General features: G+C 44.9%; 1 protein-coding gene across 1 annotated transcript in view; it reads right to left on the reverse strand.

Annotated features, from left to right (window-relative positions):
* LOC143973430 (uncharacterized) overlaps nucleotides 1-18,857 on the reverse strand; it is a 104,344-nt gene that overhangs the window by 48,057 nt on the left and 37,430 nt on the right. Inside the window, exon 8 of the mRNA XM_077474411.1 lies at nucleotides 16,968-17,126. Coding sequence (XP_077330537.1) covers nucleotides 16,968-17,126 — 159 coding nt within the window. The remainder of the gene's footprint in view (nucleotides 1-16,967; nucleotides 17,127-18,857) is intronic.

The following is an 18,857-nucleotide window of genomic DNA, read 5'->3' on the forward strand; positions in this document are numbered from 1 at the left end:
AATTTGCGTCCTTTTCTTCCCACAAATAGAGCTTTCTTTTGATGGTATTTGATTGCCTCTGCGATTTTTTTTTTTTGCGATATAAATGGAAAAAGAGCGAAAATTTTGAAAAAAAAAGATATTTTCTTCTTTTTGTTATAAGAAAAATCGAATAAACTAAATTTTAGTCATACATTGAGGGCAAAATTTATTCAGCCACATGTCTTTGGTAAAAAAAATGTCAATAAGCGTATATTTTTTGGTTTGCGCAAAAGTTATAGCGTCTACAAACTAGAGTACATTTTCTGGAATTTACACAGCTTTTAATTTATGACTGCCGATCTCATTTCTTGAGGTGCTAAAATGGCAGGGCAGTACAAATCCCCCCCAAATGACCCCATTTTGGAAAGTAGACACCCCAAGGAAATTGCTGATGGGTATGTTGAGCCCATTGAATATTTATTTTTTTTGTCCTAAGGGATTGAATAATGACAAAAAAAAAAAAAATTTTTACAAAAAGTTGTCACTAAATGATATATTGCTCACACATGCCATGGTTATATGTGGAATTGCACCCCAAAATATATTCCGCTACTTCTCCCGAGTATGGGGATACCACATGTGTGGGACTTTTTGGGAGTCTAGTCGCGCACGGCACCCCCAAAAACCAATCACCACCTTCAGGATTTCTAAGGGTGCAAATTTTTGATTTAACTCCTCACTACCTATCACAGTTTCGAAGGCCATAAAATGCCAAAATAGCACAAAACCCCCCAAAATGACCCCATTTTGGAAAGTAGACACCCCAAGCTATTTACTGAGAGGCATGTTGAGTCCATGGAATATTTTATATTTTGCCACAAGTTGCGGGAATATTACAAACTTTTTTTTTTTTGCACCAAGTTGTCACTAAATGATATATTGCTCACACATGCTATGGGCATATGTGAAATGACACCCCAAAATACATTCTGCTGCTTCTCCTGAGTACGGGGATACCACATGTGTGGGACTTTTTGGGAGTCTAGTCGCGCACGGCACCCCGAAAACCAATCACCACCTTCAGGATTTCTAAGGGTGCAAATTTTTGATTTAACTCCTCACTACCTATCACAGTTTCGAAGGCCATAAAATGCCAAAATAGCACAAAACCCCCCCAAATGACCCCATTTTGGAAAGTAGACACCCCAAGCTATTTACTGAGAGGCATGTTGAGTCCATGGAATATTTTATATTTTGCCAAAAGTTGCGGGAATATTACAAACTTTTTTTTTTTTTTGCACAAAGTTGTCACTAAATGATATATTGCTCACACATGCTATGGGCAGAAGTCAAATTACACCCCAAAATAAATTCTGCTGCTTCTCCCGAGTACGGGGATACCACATGTGGGGGACTTTTTGGGAGCCTAGCCACGTACGGGACCCCGAAAACCAAGCACTGCCTTCCGGATTTGAATATAAAATGCTACCAAAAAACCTGTTAGCGATGGCAGGGATCAGGCCTGACTCTGCGATCGCTGCAGTTATGTGTTTAGTGTTTTGTAAGTGACAGTGATCGATCGATACTGCACTTGGGTGGGCTGGGCAGAGGGGCAAAACGCAGGTGCTAGCAGGTATTTGGGCTGATCCTGCTAACAATGCGTTTTTTTGGAACCCTAAACTGCTGGGGACGCTAGTATAGATCTGATCAGATCAGATATTGATCTGTTCAGATTCTATACCACTACGGGAGGTGTATGCTTTGCGTGTGGGTGTTAGCGGTACTGGCACTAACCTAGCGCTGCCTGGGGCGACGCAGACCCTGACCCTAAAACCTAATTGATATCACCCGCCGGGTGATCAGGGGGTTAAACCTTTATTGGGTAATAAATGGTGGGTGCCCTGATGCTATAAAAAACAAACTAACCAGAGTCACCGTAACACTTATACGGTGATCAGTGGTGAAAGGGTTAACTAGGGGCAATCAGGGGGTTCAAATTTTTATTAGGTAGTATATGGGGGTCCCTGGCGCTATATAAAAACCTGACGGGGAACCTAAATAACTAACTGGCTAACCAGCGTCACCAGTGACACTTATACTGTGATCGCTGGTGAAAGGGGGTGAAAGGGTTAACTAGCAGCAATCAGGGGGTTAAAACCATTATTGGGTAGTATATCGGGGTACCTAGCGCTATAAAAACCTGGCGGTGAACCTAAAAAAATAACTAGCTACCTAGCGACACTAGCGACACTGATGCAGCGTTCAGAAAAATTATCGCTTAGTGACACTGGCAAAAGGGGGTGAAAGGGTTAACTAGCGGAAATCAGGGGGTTAAAACCATTATTGGGTAGTATATCGGGGTACCTAGCGCTATAAAAACCTGGCGGTGAACCTAAAAAAATAACTAGCTACCTAGCGACTGTAGCGACACTAATGCAGCGATCAGAAAAACGATGGCTTAGTGACACTGGCAAAAGGGGGTGAAAGGGTTAACTAGCGGCAATCAGGGGGTTAAAACCATTATTGGGTAGTATATCGGGGTACCTAGCGATATAAAAACCTGGCGGTGAACCTAAAAAAATAACTAGCTACCTAGCGACACATGCAGCGATCAGAAAAATGATCGCTTAGTGACACTGGCAAAAGGGGGTGAAAGGGTTAACTAGCGGCAATCAGGGGGTTAAAACCATTATTGGGTAGTATATCGGGGTACCTAGCGCTATAAAAACCTGGCGGTGAACCTAAAAAAATAACTAGCTACCTAGCGACTGTAGCGACACTAATGCAGCGATCAGAAAAACGATGGCTTAGTGACACTGGCAAAAGGGGGTGAAAGGGTTAACTAGCGGCAATCAGGGGGTTAAAACCATTATTGGGTAGTATATCGGGGTACCTAGCGATATAAAAACCTGGCGGTGAACCTAAAAAAATAACTAGCTACCTAGCGACACATGCAGCGATCAGAAAAATGATCGCTTAGTGACACTGGCAAAAGGGGGTGAAAGGGTTAACTCTAGGGGCAATCAGGGGGTTAAATCTTTATTGGGGGGTGATAGGGGGCTACCCTGGACCTAACACTAACTGTCCTGACAGTTTTTACTGTCACAACTGACACTGAATGCATTGATCAGTAAAGAAATGATCAATGCAATCAGTGACACTGTGACTGGGGGGGGAGGGGGGGGCGATCGGGGGGAATCGGGGGGCGATCGGGGAGGGGGGATCGGGGGGGGTTTGTGTGCCTGTGTGTACCTACATGTCAGTGTAGTGTTGGTGCACACTTACTATTAGTCTTCTCCTCGTAGTCCGGTCAAAAAGACCGCCCCGAGGAGAATGACATCACTTCCTCCTTCCTGTGTAAACAATACACAGTGGGAGGAAGCTTCTCATTGGCCAGGAGCGATCCAGAGGGGGTGGCCGAAAACCAACGGCCATCCCCTCATCACGGAGCGCTCCTGGAGCGAACCGGACCGCCGTAACCAGCGGGAGGGGGTCCGATCGGACCCCCCACCCGCTGTAAGGCAGGCACGTACATCTACGTGATTGTGCCTGCCTGTGCCATTGTGTTGACGTACATTGGCAATACGGCGGTCCTGAAGTGGTTAAGCCCTTGTACACACGGTCGGACATTCCGACAACAAAATCCGTCGGATTCTGTAGGAAAATCCGATCGTTCCTAACGTGATGACGTTATTTCGTTATGACGGGACTACGCTCAGGCTAGTAGCCAATAGCTTTGGTGTAGGAATTTGATCTGAGCATGCATGGCACTTTGTCCGATCGGAATTCTCTACACACAATCGGACAAAGTCCGATCGGATCATGTTGTCGGAAAGTTTTATAGCCCTGTTGTCGGTCGGATATTCCGACGGAAACAGTCCGATGGAGCCCACACACGGTCGGATTATCTGACAACACGGTGTGTACAAGGGCTAAGGAATGAATCTATCCTAAATTAATAATCACCTATTTGGTTGCAAATAACAAAACAGATAAAAGTCAAATCTGCCACCCATAATGCACTAGTGCTGCTTACCTGTTCTGCTGGTTGCAAAATTGACATAACATAAGTCTTCATTAGAAGCAGTGTGTGTGGCAGGAGCTAAAAAGTTAGAAAAATAAAAAATGTTATTCCCTGCTACTAATGACAATAATAAGAACACCAATCTGTTGGTATATACTCCACGGAGCTAACAATTGAATGTACAATTTTAGATTGATATATGTTTCCTTTTATACCTAGAAAATGTATTCCCATAGGAAATACACTATATTAGTAAAAGTATTGGGACGCCTGCCTTTACACACACATGAACTTTAATGGCATCCCAGTCTTATGCCCCGTACACACGGTCGGACATTCCGACCACAAAATCCGTCTGATTTTTTTCAAATGGATTTTGTCCGAAACTGGTGTTGCATACACACGATCGGACAAAGTTGTCAGAAAATCCAATCGTTCAGAACGAGGAGACGTTCGTTGAGTACGACGGGACTACGTAGAGGCTAGTAGCCAATAGCTTTGGTCTCATAATTTGATCTGAGCATGCGTGGCACTTTGTCCGATCCGAATTCTCTACAAACGATCGGAAAAAGTCCAATCGAATTTTTTTTTTACGTCGGGATTTCCTCCTAATGACACCAACAATTGGGCAAAATGACATCAATGATGTGACACAATTCCTCCCACTAACAATGATGAGACACTGTTTATTCCCACCGACATTGGGACCCTCTCTACTCCCATTGGCCACAGTCTGCCCCCTCAACTGACACTAGCGATGGGGCACATCTCCTGTCACCGACACCAACGAAGGGACATAATCCCCCCCCCCCACGACACCAATGAAGGGACATAATCCCCCCCCCCCCCACTGAGACCAATGAAGAGGCACAATTCCTCCCAATGACACCAACAATTGGGCCCAATGAGACCAATGATGGTGCAAAATTCCTTGTTGAGCCCAATGACACCAATGATGGTGCACAATTCCTTGTTGGGCCCAAGGACACCAATGATAGTGCACAATCCCTCGTTGGGCCCAAGGACACCAATGATGGTGTACAATTCCTCGTTGGGCCCAAGGGCACCAATGATGGTGCACGATTCCTCGTTGGGCCCAATGACACCAATGATGGTGCACGATTCCTCGTTGGGCCCAAGGACACCAATGATGGTGCACAATTCCTCATTGGGCCCAAGGACACCAATGATGGTGCACAATTCCTCATTGGGCCCAAGGACACCAATGATGGGGCACACACCTACCCAATGACACTGACAATGGGGAAACAATTCCTACCACTGACAACAATGATGGGGCATCGTTTATTCCCACCAAAGTCGGGACCTGCTCTACTCCCTAAGGCCACAGCCCGGCCCTCCTAAAGTCTGGGGAACAGTAAACTGGCCCGCTGTTTAGAAAGTTTGGAGACCCCTGATTTATATAAATAGAATACAATGAAACACATTACGGTAAGTTAAATAAATTATTAATTAAAATAAATACATTCAATTAAAATACATCATATCTTCCGTATTAAAGAATCCAGACCCATAAGGCCATCAGAGCATTTCATTCATTTGTATTTGCTGTATTGTTGAGTAGCCTACCTTTGTGGTTGATCTTAATATCAGCGTAACACACATCTCCTTCCCCAGAGACGACTCTGGGCGACTCTGAAATAAAATATTTATTACAAGATTACAAGTAGAGTGGGTGATGATTACAAAAATAAAGCGTCACATTCAAATGACATCTAATCATGTCCTTACTACAGGACAGAACTAACAAAAGTCTTGAAGAAAAGGTTGACTGTCATGCTGATCCTCTGCCTTTAATTCTTTCTGATTCACCAACCCAGAATAATAAAGTTTTAACTAAAGTCAGAACCGGATGTTCAGTGAATCACCAAGGTAGTCAAGGAATCTGCATAAAATCAGCAATGACAACCCATCTTCAGTCTGCCACTTTCATTAACCACTTTCAGCCCCGGACCATTTTGCTGGCCAAAGACCAAAGCACTATTTGCGATTCGGCACTGCGTCGCTTTAACTGACAATTGCACGGTCGTGCAACGTGGCTCCCAAACAAAATTGACGTCCTTTTTTTCCCCCGCAAATAGAGCTTTCTTTTGGTGGTATTTGATCACCTCTGCAGTTTTTATTTTTTGTGCTATAAACAAAACAAAAGCGACAATTTTGAAAAAAAGGTAATATTTTTTTACTTTTTGCTATAATAAATATCCCCAAAAAATATATTATAATATGGGTTAAGTGTGGTCCTAGGGAGTGATTCTAACGGTGGGGGGAGGGGCTATGTGTGACACGACATTATGGCGGACAGATCGGACACTTTTGGCGTGATTTTGGGACCATTCACATTTATACAGCGATCAGTGCAATTAAAAATGCATTGATTACTGTGTAAATGTGTTTGACAGTGAAGGAGGTTAACCCGCTAGGTGGTGCTGTATGGGTTAAGTGTGGTCCTAGGGAGTGATTCTAACGGTGGGGGGGGAGGGGCTGTGTGTGACACGACATTATGGCAGACAGATCGGACACTTTTGGCGTGATTTGGGACCATTCACATTTATACAGCGATCAGTGCAATTAAAAATGCATTGATTACTGTGTAAATGTGTCTGACAGTGAAGGGGGTTAACCACTAGGTGGTGCTGCATGGGTTAAGTGTGGTCCTAGGGAGTGATTCTAACGGTGGGGGGGAGGGACTGTGTGTGACACGACACCGATCACCGCTCCCGATTACAGGCAGAACGGGGAAATGCTTGTTTACATCAGCATTTCCCCGCCCTTCCTCTCTGTGAGACAATCGTGGGTATCCCCACGGACATCGAGTCCGTGGGACCCACGATTGTGCTCACGAAGCACCCGCCTCTTAAAGGGCAACGTACAGGTACGTGATTCTGCCTGTACGTGCCCTTCTGCCGCAGTATATCTGCGTGAGGCAGTTGGGAAGTGGTTAAATGAATAACTGGTGATCCTACCATGAAGGACCCTTCTTTAGGCACTTCCTGTTACAGGGTGACAACCAGGGATTTTTTTTCAGCAGGAGCATGGGGAAACGCAGTCTCGGCACCCCCATCGCCGAATGTATGTAAGGGGTGGTAGGGTGTGCTGGAAGGTCTATTGATGCTGGCTGCTGGGGAATCGAGTCTAATGTTGCTGGGGGGTTCAATTGTTACTGCTAAGGTAGGGGTCTACTGATGCTGGCTACTAGCAGTTTTATTGTTATGGGGGGAGGGGTCCATTGTTGCTGAGGGGAGGATCTGTTGCTGCTGGGGGTATATTGTTGTGGGGATCTATTGTTGCTGGGGGGTCTATTGTTGCAGGCTTTCTATTTTAAATTCAAATTCCATACAAATGACTTAGCACCCCAAAATGATACCTGGTTCTCTAAAAGGGATGGTACTGGGAGCTGAGTAGGGGGCAGAGAAAAGGGGTGACTAGGAACAGGAGAGTACCTGCACCTATTCTCTGAGAAAAAAATCCCCGGTGACAACACTCTGGGGCCAGGGGCGGACTGACAACCCATGGGGCCCCCCGGCAATAGAAGATTATGGGGCCCCCAGGCTTAAAGGTGGCTGCCATGCCAGGAGTAAGTAACAAACAAAACAATATATAGACTACAGCAATCAGGATGAGTGCCACGCTCGCATCAGAGTCCTGCTTTGCACCAAAGTCCGAACATTCTTCCTATACATCACAGTCAGCAGAGCCCCCCAGTGTGCCACCCTATGACAGAGCCCCTCAGTGTGTCACCCTATGGCAGAGCCCCCTCGTGTGCCACCCTATGGCAGATCCCCACAGTGTGCCGCCCTATGGCAGAGCCCCCCCAGTGTGCCACCCTATGGCAGAGCCCCCCCAGTGTGACACCCTATGGCAGAGCCCCCCAGTGTGCCGCCCTATGCTAGAGCCCCCCAGTGTGCCAACCTATGGCAGAGCCCCCCAGTGTGCCACCCTATGGCAGAGTCCCCCCAGTGTGCCACCCTATGGCAGAGCTCCCCCAGTGTGCCGCCATATGGCAGAGCCCCCACAGTGTGCCACCCTATGGCAGAGCCCCCCAGTGTGCCACCCTATGGCAGAGCCCCCCAGTGTGTCACCTTCTATCAGTGTCCCCTTACACACACCTTAGTGCTTGGTGTGGCAGGCAGCTGGCAGGAAAAGGCTTTTAATTAGAAAAAATCCACTTATTGCAGGCTCTGAACTGTGCAAGTGAGTCTTATGCCGTGTACACACGATCGGACTATCCGGCGGACCAGAGTCTGCCGGACAATTCGACTGTGTATGGGCTCCAGCGGACTTTTTCTTCCCAACTTGGCTTTCTAGCGGACAATCCGCCCATCTGTGTGCTAGTCCGCCGGACTTTCCAAATGAACGGACTTGCCCACACACGGACTAAAGTCCGTTCATTTTGAATGTGACTTGAGGTACGACGTGACTAGAGAAGGAAGTCAATGTCGCCGCTTCCATCGGTGAGATTGACACCTCGCGAGCCCCGTCACCTGGTATGGGTTTTAAGGGTAACTTCTACACCGGAAAAACGGGGATGCTGGGACTGTGGCGTCATAAGGGGCGGAGTCACCATGTGACATCCCCCAGTGACCCCGCCCCTTATGCCTATATAAGTCGCCGTGCACCGTGTCCCCGATATTACAGCGGGAGAGAGCGTTGTGTCAACGTCGGAAGAACAGAAGAAGAAGAAGACGGCGATGACAAACGAGAAGACCGGGCCAACGCTAGTAAAAGAGCTGGAAGAAGATAGCGGAGGAGCAGAAGAACCAGAGATCGGAAGAAAAGGCCGGAAAGCGCAGAGAAGTTGGAAGAAGACCCGCGAAGTCGGAAGAAAAACCTCGGACGGTGACGACGACGAAGGCGAGAAGAACCGGAAAGAGCGGAGAAGACCCCCGGAGCTGCTTAATAAACTACTTTAAAAACCTGTGTTGTGTGTTTTTTTTATTGACACTTTTTCCCCCAGGTGAATGGGTAGGGGTACGATGTACCCCATACTCATTCACATAGGGTGGGGGGGTCTGGGATCTGGGGGCCCCCTTATTAAAGGGGACTCCCGGATTCTGATAAGCTCCCCCGCCCGCAGACCCCGACAACCAACGGCCAGGGTTGTCGGGAAGAGGCCCTTGTCCTCATCAACATGGGGACAAGGTGCTTTGCGGTGGTGGGGTCGCAGGGCACCCCCCTTCCCCAAAGCACCCACCCCCCATGTTGAGGGCATGAGGCTGGTATGGTTCAGGAGGGGGTGCTCGCTCTTCCCCACCCCCTTTCCTGACCGGCCGGTCTGCGTGCTCGGATAAGGGTCTGGTGTTGGAGGATCTTTACCAAGATCAGTGTAGCGGTGTGTCAGACTGACACACCACACCGCCAAGATGCACGCCCTCCACGGGCACGGGGCGGCTGTTATCCTGAAGGACGTCACATGACGCCGAGTCAGGATTCTGCTATAGGCAAAGCGAAAAGTGGTTAAACAAGCCTAAGCCCTAAATTATAAACAAAAGGCTTAATCATTGTAATGCTCATTGTTTCCTATATACAATGCCTTGAAAAAGTATTCATACTCCTTGACATTTTCCACATTTTGCCATGTTACAACAAAATCCAAATAAAATAAATTTATGTTTTTGATGTGATAGACCAACACAAAATGGCACATAATTTTGAAGTGGAAGGAAAATGATAAATGGATTTCACATTTTTTTACAAATAAATATGTGAAAAGTGTGGTGTACATTTGTATGATGCCCCCCTGATTCAATACTTTTCACTGCAATCACAGCTGCAAGTCGTTTTGGGGATGTCTCTACCAGCTTTGAACACCAGAGAGGGACATTATTTTTGCCCATTCCCCTTTGCAAAATAGCTCAAGCTCTGTCAGATTGGATGGAGAGCGTCTGTGAACAGCAATTTTCAAGTCTTGCCACAGATTCTCAATTGGATTTAGGTCTAAACCATTCAATTGTAGCTCTGGTTGTATGTTTAGGGTTGTTGTCCTGCTGGAAGGTGAACCTCCGCCCCAGTCTCAAGTATTTTGCAGACTTTAACAGGTTTTCTTCTTATGTTGGCGGAAAATCCGACAGTGTGTATGCTCCATCGGATATTTGTTGTTGGTCCGCCAACAAATGTTGCCTAGCATGCTCTCAAATTTTCCGCCAACAAATGTGTGTTCTCAGATTTTCTGATCGTGTGTACACAAAAGTCTGTCGGACAAAAGTCCAAAGTACAAACACGCATGCTCTGAATCAAGGACGAGCCGGAAGCGCTTGGTCTTGTAAAACTAGCGTTCGTAATGGAGATATCACATACGTCTTGTACTTCACTATGTTCGTAATTGTTGGCCAACATTTGTGTGACCGTGTGTATGCAAGGCAAGTTGGAGCCAACAACCTTCGAACAAAAATCCACGGTTTTGTTGTCAGAAAGTCCGATGGCGTGTGTACGAGGTGTAAGATTGCCCTGTATTTGTCTCCATCCATCTTACCATCAAAGGTGGACAGCCATGTCTTGGTAGGTTAGCAGTTGTGCCATACTCTTTCCATTTTTGAAAGGATGGATTGAACAGAGCTCCGTGAGATGTTCAAAGCTTAGGATATTTTTTTTATAACCTAACCCTGCTTTAAACTTCTCCACAACTTTATCCCTGACCTGTCTGGTGTGTTCCTTGGCCTTCATTATGATGTTTGTTCACTAAGGTTCTATAAAAAAAAACTCTAAGGGCTTCACAGAACAGCTGTATTTATACTGAGATAAAATTTCACACAGGGGGACTCTACTTATTAACTACAGTAGGTGACTTTTGAAGGCAACTTGCTCCACTAGATTTTAGTTGGGGTATCAGGATAAAGGGGGCTGAATACAAATGCACGCAACACTTTTCACATATTTATTTGTAAAAGTTTTTGAAAAACATTTATAATTTTCCTTCCACTTCACAATTATGTGTCACATTGTTTTGGTCTATCACATAAAATCCCAATTAAATACATTTACATTTTTGGTTGTAACATGACAAAATGTGGAGAATTTCAAGGGGTATGAATAATTTTTCAAGGTACTGTATACAGTTTATAGTTCCCTGTGGGAGCAGCAGCTTCTCCATTAGCATGGGAAATTGCTTAGGAAAGGCTCAACACTTACCCCCATGAAGCTTGTACCACATATCACATACTACTGGCAAGCTTGAACCTGACATCTTGGAGTAGAATTTGTGTTTCACATTCTCAGCAAAGACCTACTATCATAGTTCCTGAAAGGATGGCACAACTATCACACATTGCAGATAAAGAGTCGGTAAGCTTACACTTTACATATTAACCTGGAGGAAATAACCTGATAATATAAAAAAGTTGATTAAACCATTAATTCTTTTTCGGGTTATTCATAACACTCTGTCCCCTAATAACCACCAGGATTATGGAAAGACATCCCCAATAGAAGGATTTTCAATGTGCCTTTCAAGGGATATCACAATACCATAATGTTAAAAACAATCACTTTTATTACGAATGTAAAATCATAATAAAAAGTTATAAAGATACATCATGAATTGGAGAAGGGGGAGGAATAAAGAGCCACACGGCCCTAGTTCGGACTTTTCAGGCAAGACGGACAATACTACGGTACAAAAATCTACTTTATTAACAATGAATCATATCAAACCGGTCAAGTGGAGAAGAAAAACATACAAAAAATATGTGTTCCCTGGGGAGACATTGAACCTGATGCTAGAGTGGCCTGTTTAGGTATATCTATGGATTTCATATAGTTGTACTAACTGTGGGCAGATATAGGAGAGTTTGGTATATCCAGCCCTAAAGGAACGTATGTTGGTCCATGTGGACTGCTGTTGAAGCCCCTGTATGTGGGGACTGGCAACAGGGGGAAAGGTGTTGCTTGTTCTACCCTTTCCTTTTCTATCACTCTCTGTGTAATGACCTGGATACTCACGTGTGTCTCCTTCCTCCCCCGGTGAACCATACAAGTATATATTCATATCTATATATCTCTATGCCATCAGCCCCATACACGGTCACTGGCACTAGTAAAAAATGACTTCCTGCTATACATGGTGATTCTCTGGTGATCATCTCCATATGAAGAATTTTATGCTGATAAGTGAGACCTGTTGTTTTCAATTACCCCCGAGTGTGTCCTGATGAAGCAAAACTAGTGAAACGTTTTGATGCACAGGGGCTCACTGCCGTTCATTCGATTTCAACTCTCTTGTTTACACTAGATATTTACCAGTTATCAAAGTTCTATCGTATGTTTTTAATTCTTTTCCACTTGACCTGTTTGATATGATTCATTGTTAATAAAGTATATTTTTGTACCGTACTATTGTCCACCGTGCCTGAAAAGTCCGAACTAGGGCTCTGTGGCTCTTTATTCCTCCCCCTTCTCCAATTCAAGTATATACGGATGTGGCGTTAGAAGTGTTACTTTAATTTTCGGCAAAGATAAATCATGCCAATTTATATCCAAAGTAACCTAACAAAGTAGGTTACTGTGGATATAAATATCATAAGTAGGGATGAGCCGAACACCCCCCGGTTCGGTTCGCACCAGAACTTGCGAACGACCCCCGCGTTCGGTACGAACGTTAGAACCCCATTGAAGTCTATGGGACTCGAACGTTCGAATTGGAAAGTGCTCATTTTAACGGCTAATATGCAAGATAGTGTGCTAAAAAGGGTTTGGCGACCTGGCTCCTGCCTCAGGGGACATGGGTCACTGCAAAAAAAAGTTTTAAAAACTACCGTTTTGGCGGGAGCACTGATTTTAATGACGATTAAAGTGAAAAAAAAAAGTGAAATATTCCTTTAAATATGGTGCCTGGGGGGTGTCTATAGTATGCCTGTGAAGTGCCACGTGTTTCCCGTGTTTAGAACAGTCCCTGCACAAAATGACATTAAACGGAAATAACACCATTTAAAACTGCTTGCGGTTTTAATGTTATATCTGGTTCCTGCAATATGGTTGAAAATCATTCAGAAAAATGGCATGGGTAGCCCTCCCTGCCCATTACCAGCCTATTTGGGTCTTGTACACATATTAAGGGGAACCCCGTACCCATATTAAAAAAAGGAAATGCGTGTGGCCCCCAGGCCCTATATACTCAGAACAGCAGTATACAGGCGGTGCAAACAAGACAGGGACTGTGTAGGTTTGTTGTGTTAAGTTGAATCTGTTTGTCATTTTCAACCGGTACATTTTTAAAGTGTAGCTCCAGTCAAAAAAAATATCTTTAAGCTTTTTGGAAAACATAGGGAAGGGTTATCAGCCCTGTATAATTTGTTTTGTCGTCCATCTTTTTTCATCTCACTTGCTGCTGTCTCCTTGCGTTTGCAAGTAGGAGATGTTTGTAAGTTGGATGTTTGAAAGTAGGGGCCTGCCCTATATTATAGCGGTATGTACTGGGTACAGAGCACGCAGACAGCACGCACTATCTCCTAACACTACTGACTGCAAGCTCTATTATTAACCACTTGTTAGCCCAATGTTTGCATAAAGTGAAAGATGAAGTTATGCTGAGTAAATAGATATCAAACATGTCACTCTTCAAAATTGCACATGCCCGTGGAATGGCGCCAAACGTCGCTACTTAAAAAATCCCCATAGGCGACGCTTTAAATTTTTTTTTACTGGTTACATGTTTTGAGTTGCAGAGGAGGTCTAGGACTAGAATTATTGCTCTCGCTCTAACATTCTCGGCGATACCTCACATGTGTGGCACATGCGAGCACATGGGGACATGGGCGCTTTAATTTTTATTTTATTTTTTTATTGTTCATTTACTATTTATTTTAGTTTGACATTTTTTTTCCCAAAAATATATTTTTGATCACTTTTATTCCTATTACAAGAAATGTAAACATCCCTTGTAATAGGAATATGGGGTGACAGGTCCTCTTTACAGTGAAATCTGGGGGGTCAATATGACCCCACATCTCACCTCTAGGCTGGGAAGCCTGAAATAAAAAATTAAAAAAAAGATTCTGGCTTTGATCGTACTGGCGAGTTGGTAGAAGCACCGGAGGGCGGTGAGGGGTGGGAGGCGTCTATGGCTGGGTACTTCAGGGTATCACCGAGTATGGCTGGGTATCTCTGAGTATGGCTGGGTATGGCAATTTATGGCAGGGTATTACAGAGTATTGGCGGGGTATTGGCGGGGTACTACAGAGTAATAGCAGGGTACTGCAGAGTATTGGCGGGTACTGCAGAGTATTGGGGGGTACTGCAGAGTAATGGGGGTTACTGCAGAGTAATGGGGGGTACTGCAGAGTAATGGCGGGGTACTGCAGAGTAATGGCAGGGTACTGCAGAGTAATGGCAGGGTACTGCACTGCAGAGTAATGGCAGGGTACTGCACTGCAGAGTAATGGCAGGGTACTGCACTGCAGAGTAATGACGGGGTACTGCACTGCAGAGTAATGGCGGGGTACTGCAGAGTAATGGCGGGGTAGTGCAGAGTAATGGCAGGGTACTGCACTGCAGAGTAATGGCGGGGTACTGCACTGCAGAGTAATGGCGGGGTACACTGCAGAGTAATGGCGGGGTACTGCAGAGTAATGGCAGGGTACTGCAGAGTATGCACTGGTATTGCAGAGTATTGGCAGGGAATTGAGGGGTTAAATTCGTTGAGCAGCGATGTGGGCACTGCAGATGCAGCCCACATCGCTGCTGACACCGATCTCTTTCCCCTCCGCTGTACCGATCGGTACAGAAAGGGGAGGGAGGAACAGGCGTCATAACATGACTCCGGTTTGTTTCCAAGTGATCACTCCGTCATTTGACGGAGCAATCACGTGGTAAACGGCCGCTATGAGCGGCCGTTTACCGTAATGCGCCGGGTCCTATGGACCCGGCGGTCACGGATGCTCTCGAGTGCGCACACCTCGGGGCACGCGAGAACAGAATTCTGGGAGGCCGTTAATTAACGGCCTCTCTGAGTTAAACAACCGCCCTGAAGCCGTTAATCGGCAATGGGCAGTTGTTAAGTGGTTAAAGCTAGATCACTAGCTATATAGGTGAGGTGAATATAGTGGTGTATACTGCAGTCAGGGCACAGACAACAACCACTACACAGCAGCAAGATAGGAAATCAGCCAAAAACGATTGGTGTGTACTGTGTTGAAGGTACACAGAACACCCACTGCTTCAGATGCAAAGTAACACACTACAGGAGGCCGCCTTAAAGGCGGCCTTATATAGTGTGGGGCGTGCACTACACAGTCTGAGCTATGATTGGCCACAGGCATCCTGCCTGTGGCCAATCATGGCTCTCCTCGCTGCCGGCGCTGCGATTGGCCAAGCATGCGGGGTCACAGTGCATGCTTGGCCAATCATCGGACAGCAATGCACTGCACCAACGCAGTGCATTGTGGTCCGCGCGCGCGTCACTCGAATTTTGACGCGAACGGCCAAAACGTTCGGAATTCGCCGAACGCACGAACAGCCGATGTTCGAGTCGAACGTACGTTCGACTCGAACACGAAGCTCATCCCTAATCATAAGTATCATAATATCCAAAGTATCATAACAGGAAAATACTAGACTGGTGTCATGGATCAAACTACATGATCCTAGACTGGCATTATGGAGCGATGTGTTTCACCAAAAAACAACTTCATTGGGGTCCGCACCGTTCAATGACAATTGATGTTGATGTAACTATATACTAGCTAAACTAAAAAAAACTTCACGCCAACAGTGACTCGCAGCCCTGTATTCGAACCATGGAATTCCAAGCAATGGCATAAAAATGACCAATGACAACCTCTTGCAGGGTTATCAATGTCTGTCAACAGTCTAGTACACTTGACTCTTTTCAAAAGTAAAAGGATGATCTTCTACTCATTTCGGCACGCCTACACGATTACATGATTCAACTCATCATATCAACATTTCCAAGTTAATGACACGTGTGATGGCGGATTATTAGAGGAAGGCGTGGCATGTCTGCCGATTTGAGTAGAAGATCATCCTTTTTACTTTTGAAAATAGTCAAGTGTACCAGATTTTTTAAATACATTGATAGCCCTGAAAGAGGGTGGTATTGGTAATTTTATGCAGTTGCTTGGAATCCCAAAGTCCCTTGATTATCTCGATCAGCCTGCCGATTACTATTGGCTTGAGGATTTCTTTTGCTAGTATATAGTTACATCCCGAGGTCAAGTCCTGGGGAAAAAAGTGTGGGAACTCCCACCCAAGATCCACTCGCCCACAAAAAAAAAAGATACGCTCATATGCATATGATTGACAGGTAGATCGAAGCAGAAGCTGTCATGGGGCCCCCTACTGGCAATGCCCCTGAATGGTCAGGTGTGTGGCACTTACTATTGCTGCTGGTGTAGCACCTGCCACACAGTTCACATACTTCGAAGTCTTACAGGACATGGCTGCTAATGGGAACTGAGTTCCTGTTGTGGAAAAAGTACAGGAACTCCGTTCCCATGCGTTCCCGTAGGACTTGAGCCCTGGTTACATCAATTGCCATTGAACACCATGGATCTTGATGAAGTTGCTTTCTTGGTGAAATGCTTTGGTCCACGACACCAGTCTGGGATCATGTAGGTTGATCCATGACGCTAGTCTAGGATTATATATTTTCTTGTTATGATATTATATGTGTCAATACTTTGGATATAAGTTGGCATTGATGTATTTTTGATGTATCTTTATTCCTTTTTATAATGATTTTAAATTTGCAATAAAAGTGATTGTTTTTAACTAAACTTAATTATGGTATTGTGGGCAAATTTAAAATGCCTCAATTGTATGTCTTTCCCTATTTTGTGTTTTTTAAGGGACGGACAGTTGTGTATATTGTATGAATTGGGATATGAATTCCTTATAAATAAAATAAAAATAAATTATATTTATAATAAATGGTGTTAGAAGGCTTCACTATACAGATTTTAGTTTTTGGGTAAATTTTTATATGTTAAAGCTTGATGAAGTCTTCAGTTACCTGTTTCTTGAGGGTCTGCTGTTTGTTTTTTGCTAGTAGAAGTTATCAATGGTTTGCATTTGTTCTTGTTGACACTTATGAGGATGATGATGATGATGATGATGATGATGATGATGATAACCGAAATAGTGACTAAAGCTGCTGTGCTGTGCTCATACTCTACACATGTGGGGAAGAAAGATACATTTCAGTAAAAGGAAGGGAATAACATTTGCCATTAGGCAATAACTGGGCATACTTACTTACCCTCATGAAGGGTGAGCCATGAACCCCTTAAGTGTGTTGCTTTGGTCTTTAACTTTTCATCAAAATGAATAAACTTTTACTGGAGTTGACTAACCTGTGGTGCTCTCATACTCTTATGCCCCGTACACACGATCGGACTTTCCGCCAACAAAACCATAGATTTATGTTCGAAGGTTGTTGGCTCAAACTTGTTTTGCATACACAGGATCACACAAATGCTGGCCAACAATTCCGAACGTGGGTACATGGTGACGTACAAGATGTATGATGAGCCGAGAAAAAGGAAGTTCAAGGAAGTTCAACAGCCAGTGCGGCTCCTTCTGCTTGATTCCGAGCATGCGTGAACTTTTGTGCGACAGACTTGTGTGCAACGTTTTGTTGGCGGAAAATTAGAGAACCTGCTAGCCAACATTTGTTGGCAGAAAGTCCGACAGCAAATGTTCGATGAAGCCTACACATGGTCGGACTTTCCGGCAACAAGCTCACATCCAACATTTCCCATCAGAAAATCCGACCGTGTGTACGCAGCATTACACTTCGCTTAGAATTTAGAAAATAGTTGTTTGAACCATTTTAATATCTTACCTAATCATTTAGCAATATATATTATCTGTGATCCCAGTATCCCCACAATATCAACCTTTATCTTCAAGGATTGTGAGGGCTGGCTTAGCCCTTCCTTCTCTGGGTTGGCTGCTCAGCTGTCTACTAATTGCCAGCTCTCATCTCTCTCCACAGTTACCAGCTTTTCCTAATCCTGCTCGTCTATCCACCTACTTAAAGCTGTCCAGCTCACTTCATCTCTGCCTTCGCCTTGGTCACATCACAAGAAACCATCTCCTGTGTAAAGACTGGCTTGCTGACATCCCTTCTGGCTCCTTATCCTGTTTGCTGTTGCTCCACTTGGATCCCTGGCTTCTGGCCTGGCTGATTACCCGATCTGGCTACTGAAATCTGGACTGGCTGACTACTCGATCTGGTTACTGGACTCTGGCTATGGTTTGACTACGCTTACTCTATTTACCTTTTTATTATTTATTAATAAAAAAGTGTGATTTAATTGTACTTTTGTCTCGGTCTGTTTCATGGTTTCTGACAAGGATATCCTCTTGCTCAGCCTTACGCTGTTGATTGGAGTTATGACACCTTTGCCTGCCTCTCCATAAGCTATCCCCTCTTTAGTCTATCATGAATGCCGCTGCCAGACTTATCCACCTTACCAACTGCTCAGTGTCTGCCAACCCTCTCCTCCAATCCCTACACTGGCTCCCAATCAGCGGGGAATTAAATTCAAAATACTAACCACAACATACAAAGCCATTCACAACTCTGCCCTAAGCTACATCACCAATCTTGTCTCCAAATATCACCCAAATCGTCCTCTACGCTCTTCTCAAGACCTCCTACTCTCAAGCTCTCTTGTCTCCTCCTCCCATGCTCATCTCCAGGTTTCTCCAGAGCCTCTTCCATCCTCTGGAACTTGCTACCTCCACCGGCCCGGCTATCCCCTACTCTTGTTACCTTCAGGCAATCCCTGAAAACTCAAGTCTTCAGTAAAGCCTATCATGTCTCCAACTAATCTCTTTTACCACTTCTGTCAGCTCATTGCACACAGTTACAACCTTTTGTACCACCTGCCCCATC

This window comes from Lithobates pipiens, unplaced genomic scaffold (genome assembly GCF_037356315.1).
Source record: "Lithobates pipiens isolate NorthernLeopardFrog02 unplaced genomic scaffold, aLitPip1_a1.2 Scaffold_82, whole genome shotgun sequence".
Taxonomy (NCBI): Eukaryota; Metazoa; Chordata; class Amphibia; order Anura; family Ranidae; genus Lithobates; species Lithobates pipiens.